Genomic DNA, 16,854 nt, shown 5'->3' with positions numbered 1-16,854 from the left:
AAGCTTCGAAAAGAGACTAAGTGACAGGCCCAAAGCGGGTGAGGGAGAGACAGAGACAGAGAGAGAGAGAGACAAGAGCGGAGACAGGTTGACAGATCGAGAGAGAAATGTAAATGGCGCGCTGCAGAGAGACACCCAGGTCCGTGTTCGGACTCCAATGTGACATATCAACTGTGGGGAAGATGCGGGGGCGGGGCGGTTCTTCCAACAGAGTGGTAGGCTCCAGGTCTGTGCGATGTGACAGTGTGCTGGCAAGTGTGGACCAGGCCATGGTACCCTGGCCTTATGTGTTTCTGGGTGAGTGGGATTGTGGATTTTGTGTTGTCTTTGTGTGTGTGTGGCCCCGTGGGGGGGGGGCATACACTGTTTGAAGGGAGGTTTTTTTACTTGGTTTCCTCTTAGCCCCTAAATGTGGGGCCCCATGAATGCCATGTCTCCTATCTTAGGACTGAAGAGTAGAGAATCTACTGGGGAGAAGGAGTCATAAAGCAGCTCTAGTCTCTCACTGGGCCTCCCCTGCCCAGCTCCGCACCACCCCTGCCCCCAGTCTCAGATCTTGTCCAGCTGCAGCATCTCAGCCTCCTTCCCCTTCCCAAAAATCTGTGGTTAGATGGAAACCCAAAGAAGTTGGATCCCACATAGTAAATGTTGGAGGGAGGGATTTGAAGTTGGTTATGCAAATTAACACAACTAAAATGCAGATTAAATGCTGGGCACCCTCCTGTGAGAGGTGACTGTTTCTGTCATTCCGAGCAACCAAGAGGGGACACAAGCTTTGATAGATCCCTCTCTGTGTGGGGTCAGGGTCCAGGAAAAAAGCTTGTGGCTCCGTCTTTCCTTAGGGTCTGGCACCTCCGGAGGAAATTTCTTGCCTACAAGGGACCCCAGGGCCAGAGGTTTGGAAAAGGAGCTCCGGGACCGGCAAAATTGGCAATGTTTGGAGACCGTGGAGGTGGACAGCTGCAAAGGACGTCTAATTGACTAGGATAAGCCAGGGCTGTAATACACAGGAATAAGTTGTGCAAAATGGAGGGCACAGGGCATACCAAGGCATGGTTATTGGGTGGAAAGTGATTCACCTCATCACTGTACCCCTTTCCTGAACCTCCCAGCCCATAGCAGTGCAGGAAGAAAGAGGTTGCTGAGGCTCCGGCCAGTGTGGAGGGAGGCCCCTCATGCTTGAAAGGGTTGGGAGAGAAAGGATTGGCAGTCAGTGGGGGAGGGGCCGCCTCCTCCAACCATAAATACAAATTTTATTCAAGGTCTTTGTCGCCATTTGTCTTCCTCGGGGGGCTGAGGGCCATGTCGGCCCCGTGCATGTCTAATTCTGGAACTGCTCCCCCAGGCTGGATGATGGATGGATCAGAGAAGAGAGAGCAGGCCGGTGCTCACGCTAGCCTACCCTGCTCGGTCCTCAAGCCCCATGGTCTCAGGTCCTACCACCCTTCTCCTTCCTCCACACCCCTCCCCTGCCCTCCCTCCGCTGACCAGAGGCCTTCACTGCTCAGCCCCATTCCCCACCCCACTCTCCTACTCACCGAGGCCCTCTTTTTGAGCCCCTCACCTCAGCCCCTTTCAGGTCCCAGCCCTCTTCTCTCTGGAGCGTCCCTTCTCCTGTCCCCAGCCCAGGCTGTGAGCTGCGGTGACCAGCAGGGCTGCAGGCGGCAGCGGGTCTGTGTGGTGGGGGGAGCAGGCTTGGCTCACAGGGAGCTGAGGGGCCAGCTCCATGAATTTATTCATGTTCTGTTGCTCTTTCCCCACGCTCTGGAATGAAGCTGCCAGCTCACCAGGTCCTTATTGCTTCCCCTGCAGCTGTCACATTCGGCCGATGAGGGACCTGGGTAGGGTCAAGGCCAGCCATTGCTCCTGGGGCCAGAAGCCAAGTGTCTGGGCTCAAGAGGAAATGCTGAGGCCCAAGCTGGGGTCTGGGACGATTTATCCAGAGCTCCCCAGGCAGCCAAACTGGGAGGCCCCAGGGAGGTGGTGTGGATGGGAATGGGAAGTAGGCAGAGAAGGGTGTGGTACAGAATGTGGCCAAGAGCGGTATAGGTGGGGACGAGTCTGATGGGGGAAAGGAAAGGGAAAGGAGGCCTTTAAAGAGTTCCCTGTTCTCCCCTCTTTACAAGCACAGCCTAGGGGTGCCCTGCTGGCTCTGTTGGAGGAGCATGTGACTCTTGATCTTGGGGTTGTGAGTTCAAGCTCCCGCCCCACTTTGGGCATGGAGCTTACCTAAAAATAAATAAGTAAAATAAAAGCACATCCCAAGCTGAATCCTACCTTAACCTCCTTGACTCTGCACTAACCCTGACCCTAATCCCAAATTATGCACTTGACTCCTTTCCAGTCCTGAAATGAATCCTGACTCCATAACCTGAGCCTAAATGGAGCACATCTCTCGTCTGTCTTGTCCTGGAACCCAGGGGTCTCCCAAGAATTTCCCCCAGAGCTTACAGCCAGGTGTGCATCAGAGTTCTGAGGACCAGACTTTGGATTAGCATGTTATTAGCATATGATTTGCATGGGATATAGGCTTTCTACTCTGAGGAAGTTTTTGTGTTAAAATTTTATGAAGTCTAGTGGAAAGGTCCTGGCTCCTTGAAGGTTCTCTCTTTTTGTTCCTTCTCCCACACTCCTTGTTACTGACCCAGACCCCCTCAAGGGAAGAAGAGGAGTGAGGAGATGAACAATAGAGGGCTGATGGGAGGAAAGATGCTAGCACTATGGCCTGTCCCTGTCACTAGCTGGGGAACCTCCACAAGCCTCAGTTTTCTCATTTGTAAGAGGAGAGAAACCAGTGGGCTGGTGTCACATTAAGATCTAAGAAAGCACTTTTGTTTGCTTGCACTCTCTCTTTCCTCACTTTTTGGGGTAATTAATAGTGTGGTCCCCAACCCCTCACACACATGTTGGCTTCCAGCTCCCACATGTAAGAGGACACAGAACTGGAAACAGTCTGGGTTGCCTCGTACCAAGCCCCTGGTATGACGAGGAAGGAACTTTGCCTGCCTGAGAGGACAGGGGATAACACGGAAATGGTAACCATATAACTGAGTATTTGCTGTATTTGAGGGCTTTTATATACAAGTTCTTACTGCATCCTCACAGCACCCCATAAGAGGTGGATATATTATCTCCATTTTTACAGAAGGGGGAATGGCCCAGAAAGTAGAAATGGCTTGTTCTGTATCACCCTGTAAGTAGCAGGCCTGGAACTAGAGTTCTGATCTCAGTGCCCCAGGGAAGAGACATGGAGACGGAGACAGTGCAAGGGGGAGAGAGGAGCGAGATCTGAACAGGTCTCAGAGGAGATCTATGTGTGTGAGGCCAAGAGGGCAGGGCCTAGGCTCAGTGTCCTTCATCCTCCACTTCTGCCCTGGGGGACCTGACACCCCACAGATGCTCCATTTTTGGCTAACGGTGGGTCGAGGAAGTTAGCTTGGGAGAGCAGCTGTTCAAAATAAGAGAAGTGGGCAGAGAATAGGGATGGAGAAGGAAACAAAACGAATCTGAGGAAAAATTGTTTTCAAGAGGCTAAAGGGAGGAAAACTGGCCCAGTCAGGGGAGTAGTGCTGAGGGCCGCTCTCCTTCTCCCACCATCGGGAGGAAAACAGTCTCACACTTTGCCGCATTGCGCGGAGGGTCGGCAGACCTTCACCGCAGAGGGACAGAGCCAATATGCCACCGGGCCTAGGGCTGCCACTCCTGCCGGCACTGCTGCTCGGGGCAGCCTCGGGTTCAAAGGGCCGCGCTAGCGCCCACTGGACTGAGGGTAGGTTCCTGGTTCCCGCGTGGACGGGGCAGAGCCTGTTTCCAAGGCGTTTGTCGGGCAAGATCGCGCTGCTGACTTACTTCCGCAGCCCTTGACCCCTGGCCAGGGGCGTCTCCTCGCCCTGGCCTCCCTCTCCGCCTCCTTTTGCTCCCCCCCACCCCCACCATCCGCCCGCTCCAGCCTCCAGTTAATGAAATGTGGCGAGCGGCCGCACAGACAGCTGTCAGACCCCTCATTTCTCCGCGGGGATATTGGATCCGCGCTGGGAGACCGACAGGTGAGCAAAGGAGGGGGTGTGCGGGGGGCCGAGGGAGGGGCGCCAGCTGGCGAGAGCCCAGAGCCCAGGAGGCAGCGAGCGCCTGAGCTCCAAGCCTCGAGGGCAAGGCTAAGCGGGGTCGGCCTTGGGATGTTCTGTCTGCTCACGGCTCTTTCCTCTTCTCCAAGCAGGAAATTTAACAAGCCCCATATCCACCGCGCCAGGACCCGGGTCCACCCGGGACTCCTAGTCCTGCACCCTAGGCAGGCCTGGCTACAGCGTGCGCCGCGCGCAGTGGCTCTGAGTCGGCGGCCGCGGCCCGGTGCTTCCTCCCACCTCCTTCCATCCCTTCCTTCTTGCTCCCCCTCCTTTCCGCGCTCCCTCCCCGGCGGCCGCGGCCTTTATTAGGGATTCCGCGGCTGTCGGTCCCGCCATCCATCCTGTCCGCCGGCAATTAGGCGGCCAGACAAAGAGCAGCTTCGGATGGATGAGGGTCCCGGCGGATCGGAAATGTGAAGGGTCAGCGCTGCCGCCCGCGGCGCACCCCGCTCCCCCCTCCGCATAATCACCGGCCGCCCGTCACTCAGCCGGCCGCCCGGGGAGCTCCGGGGCCCGGGCTGGGGAGTGGGCGGGGGGTAGGACTACAGCCTAGGCGCCTAGGGCAAGGCTAGGACGGACCTGCAACAGGGGCACCTCCTGGGGGAGAACGGAGGGCTGCGGGAGGCGGGAGGCACCTGCAGGAGAGAGAGGGCAGGATATGGCCCCGGGCGTGACCTGAAGGCGGACTGTGGGACAACTGCCTTGGGGGCTCTCAGTGCCGAAGCAGGGATCTAGCCCCAGAAGGGAAGAGGGTGGTGGGCCAGGCGCCCCCTGCTGGGAGACTGAGGGATGAAGCCCTAAGGGCACCCGGTCGGTACAGGTGGAACTGCGCCCAAGACGAGCTTTCCTAGGGAAACTGAGGGTCTGTAATCTGGTGCGCCTCCTATCGGAATAGAGTGATACTGCGTTCCTACTCCCCCGTCTCTTAAGTGAGATCCAACCCATCCACGTCAAATCCAGAAAAGCTCCAAGGCGGGCGAACCCGCGCGCCGCCGAAAGGAAGTTCAAGGAGTCCGGGTTTTACTGCGGATTCTTTGGCGCTAGCTCCCAGCTGACAAATCAACATCTCAATCTGACAATTAGTGGTCGAGATGGGGGGAGAGGGGCTCTCGCCGCCTGGGCCGCTTAGCCCTCCCGGGCTGCAGAGAGGTGGGCGGTGGCTGGCAGTGATGAACGACTCCGGGGGGGCCCGGGGCCCGGAGCGCGCATTCATTACTCGACTGACAGGCGGACGGCGGCCCGGCGAGCAGCGAGTGGACGTGCCGGGAAAGAGGCCAGTGGCAGGAGGGAGAGTCAGGGAGGCGTTTAATAGCCCCACCGACAGGTCAGCTCCCAATTCCTCGCCTCGACCCCGGTACTTGACTTCCTTGAGCTCGGCCTCTCAGGCGTTGGAGCTGGCTGTTTGTACAATTTGGGGAGCGAGGGCGGGAACCTAAGCCCTCTCCTTGGGTTAGGCGATTTAAGGTCTAACCTCAAGAAAGTATACGGACGTTTAGGACTGGGCGCTTCAGCCTGGCCTGGGAGGAATTGTGCGTGTCCGTGCACACAGAGGTGGCGTGGGTGACAGGGACTGATGAGTGTGAATCAGACGTGGAAATAGTGACTGTGTGGGTCAGTTTTTTTAGGAATGTGTTGACCTGATTTTGCCAGTGGTGGTGTGTGTTGTGTGTGTCTGAGGATCAGCTGCAGCCTCTTCTTTCGTGTCTGTGCTGCCCCTAGCCCACATACGCACTACTTGCTGTCAGCTCTCTCTCCAGTTCTGTAGGAAATGGCAGTGTGCACAGTGACAGCTGAGGTATGCTGGTGGGGGTGGGGGGATAGATGTTAACTGTGAGGATGCTGGTCTGGACAAGTGCTCCTTTCCATCATCTCCACCCCAAATATCACCCTTTCCCTATGCTTCCTGAAAGTAATGGATGCTTTTTCCAAAGCCTGGAGACCCAACTGCTGAGTCCTGGGTAAGGAAGTGGCCACTAGAGTTTTCCATAGTCCACACCCCTACATATACAGTCTTCATCACATACAGGATGTAATCTCCAAAACGTCTTAGTTTCCCAGTCTGGTGGTGGTCAGAGAGTAGGAGGTGGGTCTCAGGCAGCAGTCAGACCATCAACTCCCAAGAGAACCCACCTATTTGGGGCCTGAGCTAGGGGCCCCTCAGACCCTTATCTTTCGCTCCTCAGGTCCAGTTACTAGTTGACACCTTGGGAGAATAATGTTAATTCTAGTCTGATTCCTCTCTCTAATAACTCTCTTTCTTTACCTGGCTTTGTCCTCCCCCACTCTCAAACACACCAAAAGGTTAAGCCTGACTTCTTTTCCAGTCCGTAATCTCCTGGGTCTATAGGGCAGAGTTGGGGATGATTCTGGATCTCTGATCTCCAGTTTTGTTCGATGTGTCTTTCAACCACCTTCCCTTTGCCTTGCTCTTCCTCATAGCTAGGTTATCTCTTTGAGCCTCTATATCTTTGTTTCTGTACTTCTTCTTGTGTCCATGTTTAGGGATCGCCTCCAATTTTGTCTCCCTACATTTTGGGGTATGTCTTTGTTCCTCTGTGGCTTCTCCGTTTCGCCAATGCAACGGTGAGGTCCATGGAAATGGGAAAGGGATCAGAGCTTCCTTCCTGCCCCCGTCTAGAGGCAACTGCAACCCTAGGATGGCCAAGACCGGGTCGCTTCTCATTCTGGGCACAAGCACCTGGTCGATGCCCCGCTGTCCACCCCCACCCCCGCAGTCGCCCTCCTCCAGCACCCCCCCCCAACCCCCTCCGCCCGCCTGGAAAAGGCAAATTTGACATTTTTAAATCCGGAGCCTTAGAGGGATCGATGCGGCCCGGGGGCCCCGCCCGGGGTCGATATTCCTGATTGGGAAGCGGCCGCTGCGCGGAGCCCGCGTGTAAATCACCCGGACTGGGGGAGGGGGCACCGGAGCCAACGCGTCCCAGGCGCGCGGAGCCAGGCGGTCTCCTGTCCAGGGCCGACCCCAGGGCAATAGAATGAGGAGACCGACAGGCCTCAGAGACGGGGAGACAAGGCCGCCCAGGGGTTCCCCCCCCTCCCCGGCCCAGCTCTGCCAAGTCTGCGGGCCGGCTCCGGTCTCGCTTCAGCGGCCGCCACCCTCCGTTGCCCCTGGAGCCGCCGGGGAGGCTGGTGTCGGAGCCAGCCATGCGGCGGCTCCTCTCAGGCCGCTCCCGCGGGGCCTGGGCTTCGGCTGCGGCTGTCACGAAGCCCACAGGCCAGGCGGGCCGGCAGGGGAGGGCGGCGGGGGAGAGGTGCGGGGGGAGGAAGGCTGGCGCGGCTCCGGCTCACAGTGGGCGCGCAACAGATGTTTGCGCAGTTGAGGGACAAGGTGGCGTGGGGGCACCGAGCGGCTGGAGGGCGCGGGCGGGGCAAAGGATGGCCTAACCCCTTGGCGGGTAGGAGTCCGGTCATCCAGCGGGACTGAGCAGACACCCGAGGGGCACTCTGGGGACTGCCCAGCTGCGATAGACCCCCTTCCGCTGTGACTCGGGTATCGAGAACAAAAGAGAATGGGAGAGCGGGGAAGTTTGGGCCCCACCTACAACCGCCTCGGCAGCCCCTGCCCTCCAGTCCTCCCAGTTCTCTGTTGGGGGGACCGGGGCAGCCAAGGCTGGGAAGGTCCAGGAAGGTTAAAAGTGGGATGGACAGCGAGGCTGAGGCACCGACCAGAGTTCCCGCGTGGGTCTCTGGATTCACCTGCCCGCCCCGGTCCGCTTGTGGGTTGATACTCCGCGGCGTCCCCCACCGCCGTTCAGGCCCTCCCCTCCCGCTTCAGCTTGTCAGATCCCCCCACTCCCCACCTCTCGCCAGTTTATAGAACAACAATTTGGGGAAAACAATCCGGGCCGAGTGACGGCCCCGTAATTGTGACAAAGTGAGTGCGGGCGGCTGGAGAGAGCGCTAGGGCGGGAGAGCGGCGGGGCGAGGCGACGGCAGGGGCGCCTCCTGCCCGCCCCGCCGCCCTCTCGTTCTCATTCCGGTCACCTCCCATCCCTCTCCTTGACTCTTCTCCAATTCTTCTTCTCGCGGCCCCTCGCGCCTCCCTTCGCTTGTTCCTCCATCGCTCTTCCCTTTCCTCTCGGTAACGGCTCTTCTCCCGTCTCTACCCCGGCCGCCCCTCCCCGGTGCGCTTTTTCTTCCCTCACTTCTCCCTCTCTCCTCCGCCTGCATTCGTTTCTCCATCTTTTCCGCGCACTCCTGTAGCCCTTGGGCCCCTGGCTCCCACCGCACAATGTGCTTCTCTCCCCACCCAGCCCGCGCTGCCTAAAATCGAACCCTGAGCCCGGTCCCCGACCACCACTCTCTGGGAGGCCAGCGCCGCCCGGCAGTCTTGGATTCCTCCCGCCTCAGAGCTGGCGGCGCGCTGCGGCCCAGGGGCCAGCCGGCCTACCCCTTCCCTCCCCGTTCCGCCGCTGTCTCCCCCACTCCGCTTCCAGCGCCGGGAGCGAGTTTGTTTGTCCAGCGGCGGCCGCCGCCGCCCGAGCTGTTTGCCCAGCTTAACGCGCCGCCTCGCAGAGCGGGCCCAATTAAGTCTCATTCATTATTCAGCGGCTTTCCGCCCCCGCCCCCCAGCGGGCGGCTCATGCGTCGCTTTGGGGCCCCTCCCAGCCCTGGCCCCTCAGTGAGCCCTAAGGCGCCTTAGGCGAGCCGCGGTCTCTGCCCGGGGCCGGGATAAGGGCTGGGGGGCTGGCGGTGTGGAGGAACAGAAGCACTCTGTCCGGTACGCGGAGGAGACGGCCGTGGGGGCCACCAGGCCCACCCTGCCCTGGAGTCAAGGCTGGGGGACCTTGGAGATCCAAGCTTTTCCCTCCCCTTACAGGCCCCAGAAGCGGCGTGACTTGGCCAAGGTCATTGGGCAGAACAGGGATTGGAGCCCAGGGCAGTGAAGCGAAGGCATCTTGCATCCCTGCTCCTTCCCAGCATCGAGGCGGGAGGAAGGCAGACTGCTCTGGTGCGGCGGCCTCGCTCTCGCTCTGCTCTTCTGCTGGGACGCCCCTCACCCCATATCCGTTTTTGCTACTGCTTCTGCCTCTTGCCCATAGGCCTCAGGATACAGCGGAATTGGGGCTCCCGCAAGATCTGGAGGCCCCTCAGGTCTCAGGCTCAGGTCTAGATGTAATTCGCCTTACTGGCAGGCCTGGAGGTGGGGCAGATGAGGCAAACTCTGGGGGCTGGAGTCAGCCTTAGAGGAATTGGAAGTGGAGCTACGCAAGGCGGTCTTGAAAGACAACTGAGTAGGAAGAGAGCGCACCTTGAGGTGAAAGACAAGTCACCCTCTCATCTGTAGGGGTGGAAAGGGGCGTCGAGGCCCATTTCTGCGTATATAGTGAACCGCTCTGGGAGGCTTTGCCCGGGTAACTGCACAAGGTGAGTGTGGAGACCCGCCCGACCTCGCCCTTCCGTAGGCGGCAGCGCCACCTCGTGGTGGCTGTACCGCGGTGCGGGCGCGCAGGGCCTGGAGTGCCGCTCTGCGCCAGCCCTTTTGAGCCGCGGGAGGCTGCATGAGGCCGTGAAAGGCTTACACCTAGTTCTCCCCAAAGGGCGGGCGAGAGGAGCCCAGAGGCCGAAAGGTGATCCGGCAGAGTCTGGGGCGGGGTGGAGAAGGGTGTTTAGGGAGGGGCCTGACCCGGACAGTCCCACTTCCGTGACACAGCAAACGCAGAAAGACAAAGTTCATTTGGATGCGAGTGGGAACGGAGTGAGAGGGGCCATTTTGACTTTCTAGTTAAAGGAAATGACTGGTCTGACGGGGTCTGGGAGCCGAAGTACCCAGGTAGGGCCGTCCACCCTGGGACTAGCGGGTAACTGGCTGGTGGTCTTGAGGCCCGCTCTGCGTAGTGGGGAAACACTGGCAGGCACATGTTGGCGTCTGGTTTGGTGTTCATCAGACCTCTGCAGAGACTGAAGTCCGCCTTTGCGGGGTGCCAGGGTCTAGGTCAAAATATGTTAGTTTTCCAGAGCTGTTAATTGGAGGGACCTCAGGACCTCTTTCAGGTGTGACTTGTGGGAAGATTGCATGGCTTGGAGTGATGCGAAGGCTGGAGAGGGGCTGAAACCTCGGCCATGTGTCTGAGGGCAGCCGTAGTGTGACGCCGAGGAGCGCTGGGAGGGGCAGAGGACTTTCAAAATGTGTAGGAACTTTAGAAGGGCGTTCTATTCACTCCTGTTCACTCCATTCCCCATAAGCCATTCCAGCCATCGGTGGTCTGAAACTTAAGCTGCAGCTATTTTGTCCATGTGCTGAGTTACACAACTGAAAGCATCTAAAAACATTTTTACTCCTAAATTTGGAGTTGCTATGCTTGTAAAGAAGACAGAAATGATGGGCCAGACCAAAGGGTATGGGAGAATCAGCATTTCAGGCACACTCAGGAAGATCTGCACTTGATTCTCATTGGAAGGAGAAATGGTTTACTGGGTTGGGATCTGGATATAGTCTTACCACTGCTTTTTCCCATCTCTTAGGGTCTAAGGATAACTCTGGGACCCTGACAGCCATGACTCTCACAGATGACCCCAGATTTCTGCATTCTGGGCAACGTGAGGTGCCACTGAACTTGATCTGACACCCTTTCTCTAGAGGATGGCCAAGGGGCTCTTGGTGACCTATGCCCTCTGGGCTGTAGGGGGCCCTGCTGGGCTCCACCACCTGTACCTGGGGCGGGACAGTCATGCACTGCTCTGGATGCTTACCCTGGGGGGTGGTGGGCTGGGCTGGCTCTGGGAATTCTGGAAGCTCCCAAGCTTTGTAGCTCAGGCCAACAGAACCCAGGGGCAGAGGCAGAGATCGGAAGAGAGGACACCCCCTCTGAGTCTTACTCGCTTTGTTGCCCAGATTATAGTGGGCATCTATTTTGGCCTGGTAGCTCTCATTAGCCTTTCTTTCATGGCCAACTTCTATATTGTGGGCCTCCCACTGGCAGTTGGCTTAGGGGTCTTGCTGGTGGCTGCTGTTGGCAACCAGACCACAGACTTTAAGAATACTCTAGGGGCAGCATTTCTTACTTCCCCTCTCTTCTATGGCCGCCCCATAGCCATTCTGCCTATTAGCTTGTCTGCCAGCATTACAGCCCAGAAGCATCGCCGCTATAAAGCTTCCATTGGGTCAGAGACGCTCAGCGTTCGGCTCTATCGTCTGGGCTTGGCTTACCTGGCTTTCACAGGTCCACTAGCCTACAGTGCCTTTTGCAACACAGCTGCCACCCTCAGCTATGTAGCAGAAACCCTTGGCTCCTTCTTGAGTTGGTTCAGCTTCTTTCCCCTCATTGGTCCCCTCATGGAGTCTGTCCTCCTTCTGCCTTACCGGGGATGGAGGCTGCTGATGGGGGATCCTCGCTTCAGCAGCAGCAACTTCCAGGAATGGGAGAAGCTCTATAAGTTTGTTAGCAGTTTTCAGGATGAGAAGCGCCAGCTGGCTTACCAGGTAAGGCCTTGTTCCCTCTCTTTCCTGGCTGGGACAGCTCTGGGGGTTCAGCTAAGCTTTATTGGAAATGATGCAGCCTTATGTGGAAGTACTATTTTCATGTCTGCTGGGTCGGGCCCTAGAAGGCTGTCCTGGTTTCTTTGGGCTTATGTGTGTAATGGGTGAAGGTTCAGAGGCTCTAACAGTGAGTGGGAAAAGGATACATTTATATTGTTTAACTTTTATTGAGATATATATAAAGTATATAAAGTTTATATACTTATACATCTATGTAACCATCACTCAAATCAAGGTATAGGACATATCCAGCACTAAGAAATTTCCCTTGCATCCCTCAGAGGGAACCTCTATTCTGTAACTTCTGTTACCATAGATTAGTTTTGGCCATTCTTGAATTTCAGATAAATGGAATCATTCAATATGTACTCTTTTATGTCTGACTTTTTTTCTTTTTAAAATTAACTTATTTTTGTTTTATTTATCATATATATATATATATATATATATATATATATATAATTTTATTTTTTTCAAGTAGGCTCCATTCCTAACATGGGGCTTGAACTCACAACCCTGAGATTAAAAGTCACATGCTCTACCAACTTAGCCAGCTAGACACACCATGTCTGAATTCTTTCATTCAACACTATGTTTGTGGGATTTATTCATTTTATTGCATGCAGATAAATTGTTTCCATTGTTTCATAGTATCCCATTGTATGAATATACTACACATTATCTATCCACTCCATTTTCCATGGACATTTGGATTAGTTCCAGTTTGGGACCATTCTAATCAAATTGCTGGGAACATTCTCGTATGTGTCTTTGGTGGAAACATATGCTTATTTCTCTTGCAAGGAGGAGAGCTTTGTCAGGGATGTGAAGTCTCAGGTTAGAAAATGGGCTGCTGTGATTCAAGGCAAATCTTGGTTCTTGCCATGAGATCCAGGCTAGCCCATGCTGGAATTCTAATCTGAGGCTCTGGGCCTTTCTCTCAGGCCAGTAGAAGCCAACTCCAGAGATAGCACAGCCTGATTTAGCAAAGAAGCAGGAGAGGCTCAGGTACTCTGAAACTTATGGAATTCTAATCTGTCAGCTTCTGTTTCCCTAAGGTTTTGAGTCTCTCAGAGGGGGCAACAAATGAAGAAATACATCAAAGATACCGGGAGCTAGTAAAGATCTGGCACCCTGACCACAACAGGCACCGGACCGAGGAGGCTGAGAGGCATTTCCTGGAGATTCAGGCTGCGTATGAAGTCTTAAGTCAGCCAAGAAAGCCCAGGGGATCCTGGAGGTGAGAAGAAATTTCCCCTTGTGGATGGACTCTTTCTGGCAGAACGAAGCAGCTTGTCCCAGCCCAGATTTGCCTACTTGGGTCATCCCAGTAGCATTAAAGAAACTGTCTGCTTGCAGTGGGGGTGACAACAACTTAAAGGGGTAAGAAAGCTTTTGTGTAGAAGAATGTATTTATGTTGCAAATTTCTGAATTCTCATTATTGTATTCCTGACAATTTCTTCTTAAAATCAGATAGTGAAATGAAAGGCATATTATAAAACCAGTAAAATATCTTTTAGAGAATATACTACCATGCTCTGCCCTGGTATGCTGATGAGTGATGGAGGAAGGTTGTTTTATCAATTTCTTCCCTTCCCTTCCCTCCCCTTCCCTCCCCTTCCCTCCCCTCCTCTCCCCTCCTCTCTTTCTTTCTTTCTTTCATTCTCTCTCTCTCTTCTTTCTTTCCTTCTCTCTTTTTTTCCCAAAGTTAGGAGATCTGAAGGAAAAATATGAAGGTTCTACCATTTCGCAAGCTGTCCTGTGCAGAAGGGGTTTGATTTATTCTACAGATTACCAATGGGTAAGAGAGGGGTTAAATTTAAAAATTTCAGAAAAATATCTTAATTCCATTTAGAGGAGAGCTTTACTAGGAGCTACACTTTTCCCAAGAAGGAACAAGCTGCCATGGGATGGGGATACACCCCCATCGCAAACTTCTCTGCTTAATGAAGTATTGTAGAGAGCCCTCAGATTTTACGTGGGTGGTTGGACTGGCTGAGTTCTCAGGTGTACCCCAGACTCGGGGTATGACTCTGAACTACATGCTCTGCTGCCTAGGAGCCTACAGTCTGGTGAGAGATATAGCATATACAACAGACACAGATTTCAAAGTTCGCCTCCTTCAGTGTTTTGAACTAAGTGTCATAAGAAGTATAAATAGAGTGCACTGGAACATTGGAGAAGGGACAGATGACATTGTTTTATGGGGACTCATGGGAAAATTCATGATTTAAAAAAAATTTTTTTTTAAGATTTTATTTATTTATTTGACAGAGTGCAATCACAAGTAGGTGGAGAGGCAGGCAGAGAGAGGGGGAAGCGGGCTCCCATTGAGCAGAGATCCTGATTTGGGGTTTGATCCCAGGACCCCAAGACCATGATCGGAGCTGAAGGCAGAGGCTTAAACTACTGAGCCACCCAGGCACTCCAAAATTCATGATTTTATATCTCATATGCCTTTATGGGGACTTTGGGGAAACCCTAGGGAACCAGGAGCATGTCAATAGGGTCTTATTTCATTCCTATATAACCAGCCAAGTGTGGAAGAAATAGTCTAGGATACACAGGGACACTGGAGAACAGGAATGTGATGTTAAAATTCTAAACCTTTACTCTAGCTTTCTTGCTCTTCTTTTGTGTTTGTGTACATGCCTCAAGCTTTTTATTTTTTTCCTGGAAATTAATGCTGAGTAGGGTATATATATATTTTTTAAAAGTAGAATTATTTTGGCTAGTATTTCTTGCAGACTAAAACAAAATATGGTCTGATCAATGGAGAAGAATGAAATTTGTAGATTTTTTTCTTTGTATTCATATATTAAAAAAATAAAAATAATTTTGTCAATGAATTTATATGCCATGATTTTAAGACCAAATTAACTTTTACATCTTTTTAAAGTTGCCAAAAATTGATACACTTCTTCTGAAAAACACAATTTGTCAGATTATCACATGGAATTTTAATGAGGCATTTTCATAGGGTATTGATTAGTAACTTACTAACATGATATGTAGTACTATTTCTGCAAAATGTAAACATATTAAAAATAGTCTATAAAGAAGAAACAAAAGAATGATTAAGGGCTTTACTTGATTTGGAAAATAATTTTACTGTTCTCAAATTTTGTTATGAGCTTTGTTAGAAAAATATGGCTATATTTTAATTTACTCAAATAGGAACTATCAATGAGCAGTTTCTGTTGTTTCAACATGAACAATGCTACAATAAATATCTTTAAATGTGTGTATTGGTGCTTTTGGTTTTTTTGATAGTAGAGTCTGATAAGTGATAATGTAAGGTCAATCAGAATGTATATTTTATATATATATTTTAAAGATTTTATTTATTTATTTGACAGAGAGATCACGGGTAGACAAAGAGGCATGCAGAGAGAAAGGGGGAAGTAGGCTCCCCGCTGAGCAGAGAGCCCAATGCGGGGCTCAATCCCAGGACCCTGAAACCATGACCAGAGCTGAAGGCAGAGGCTTAACCCACTGAGCCACCCAGGCGCCCCTATTTTATTTTATTTTTATTTTTAAACTTTTATTTATTCATTTGAGAGAGAAAGAGAGAATCTGAGCAGGGGGAGGGGCAGAGGGAGAGGGACAAGCAGACTCCCGCTGAGAGCTGAGACTGACTTGGGGCTCAGTCCCAGAACTCTGAGATCATGACCTAAGCCAGTCAGATGCTCAACCAACTCAGCCACCCAGGCACCCCCAGAATGTATATTTTAAATTTTCATTGATACTGTATCGGGTTACTTGTGGAAAAGATTATAGCAGTTTACACGTCTACCAACAGTGTAAGAAACTGGTCCATTCCTTGTAACTGAAATGGACTGTTACCGCTCTTAAACTTTTGCCAAGATGATAGGTGAGAAATAGTATTTGATTACTTTAATTTGCCTTTCCCTGACTCATACTAAAGTTCAGCATCTTTTCAAGTTTTTTTGGGGGGTTGTTGCATTTCTTCTTCAGTGAATGCCTGAAAGTCTTATCTCCCTTATAAAAACTTACATTCCTGGGGTGCCTGGGTGGCTCAGAGGTTAAGCCTCTGCCATCAGCTCAGGTCATGATCTCAGGGTCCTGGGATTGAGCCCTGCATTGGGCTCTCTGCTTGGCAGGGAGCCTGCTTTCCCCCCACTCTCTGCCTGCCTCTCTGCCTACTGGTGATCTCTCTCTCTGTCAAATAAATAAATAAAATCTTTTTTAAAAATTTAAAAAAGCAAAACCAAACTTATTTTCCTACTTGTCTTTATGAAATCTATTTTGTTGGTATCCTTATTTGTTAGCAACTTTAAGCCTTTGTCATAGGTGTTATATTTTTTTCCAGTCTAAGTCTTTTGACTTTAACCATAGGTTTTTAGAATCAGAAGGATTAGTATTAGGATTTGAATTTGGTTCCATGATTTTCTAGCTGTTTGTGATCCTGGGTTTCTTTGGTCTCTGAGAGCCTTAGTTTCCTCTAAAAATTGAGATAATAGTGTGTACTTTTTTTTTTTTTTTTTTTTTAACTGGGCTCTAAGCCCAGTTGGGGCTTGAACTCATGACCCTGAGATTAAAAGTCTCAGGCTCTACCAACTGAGGCAGCCAGGAGCCCCATAGTATGTACTTTTTTTTCTTCCAAGATTTCATTTAGATTCAAGTTAAACAACACTATATACTTTTTATATATATATTTTAAAGATTTTATTTATTTATTTGACAGACAGAGATCATAGGCAGAGGCCAAAAGCGGAGGCTTTAACCTACTGAGCCACCCAGGCACCCCAACAATAGTATATACTTTTAGAGGATTGCTGGGATAAAGAAGCTACCATATGTAGAGTGGACAAATACTTCAGTACGATACTTTCCCCTTTTCAGCCCACATAAGGAAATAGGGCTTGAGTATCTAGGGAGTTAACTGGTATGGAATGAAGGTTCTACTTGTAAGGCTGAATTTTCTTAGAGTATATAGTATATTTTCTACTTTTAAAAAGTTTTCCTCTTGATTTTCTGCATATCTCTGTAATGCTCACAAATAACAGTTAGAAAGAAATAAATAGGAATGATGGATTGGTTTGTGTTGTTGATGGTAGGGTTCCTAGCAGTCCCGCTTCTTCACCCATTCTTTCCTAGACTCTCTCTTGTTTTATAATTAAGAAAAATTCCAGCCTTTTTTAGCTGTTTATCAGGAACCAGGGAAGTGGTTTGGGTTTGGCTGTTCTTGGGCTATAGTTTCAAAA

At 51.9% G+C, this 16,854-nt stretch overlaps 1 protein-coding gene across 1 annotated transcript; it reads left to right on the top strand.

Annotated features, from left to right (window-relative positions):
- The first annotated feature begins 9,786 nt into the window (after positions 1 to 9,786).
- Positions 9,787 to 14,870, top strand: DNAJC22 (DnaJ heat shock protein family (Hsp40) member C22). The gene is made up of 3 exons (XM_004778875.3): positions 9,787 to 9,918; positions 10,611 to 11,568; positions 12,684 to 14,870. The coding sequence occupies exons 2-3, from the start codon at positions 10,729 to 10,731 to the stop codon at positions 12,867 to 12,869; spliced, it is 1,026 nt and encodes a 341-aa protein (XP_004778932.1). The 5' UTR covers positions 9,787 to 9,918; positions 10,611 to 10,728; the 3' UTR covers positions 12,870 to 14,870.
- The last annotated feature ends 1,984 nt before the right edge of the window (positions 14,871 to 16,854 follow it).

The sequence above is a fragment of the Mustela putorius genome, unplaced genomic scaffold, assembly GCF_011764305.1.
Source record: "Mustela putorius furo isolate JIRA1106 unplaced genomic scaffold, ASM1176430v1.1 tig00537227_pilon_pilon_pilon, whole genome shotgun sequence".
Classification (NCBI taxonomy): Eukaryota; Metazoa; Chordata; class Mammalia; order Carnivora; family Mustelidae; genus Mustela; species Mustela putorius.
The sequence above is the reverse complement of the archived record's forward strand: the minus strand, read 5'-3'. Positions and strand labels throughout refer to the sequence as shown.

What these genes read in the sequence shown, in the direction of transcription:
- DNAJC22 (XM_004778875.3), top strand. Translation starts at nt 10,729, where the DNA reads ATGGCCAAGGGGCTCTTGGTGACCTATGCCCTCTGGGCTGTAGGGGGC. An exon ending in AGCGCCAGCTGGCTTACCAG is followed by an intron (nt 11,569 to 12,683) that starts GTAAGGCCTTGT and finishes TGTTTCCCTAAG; the next exon opens with GTTTTGAGTCTCTCAGAGGG.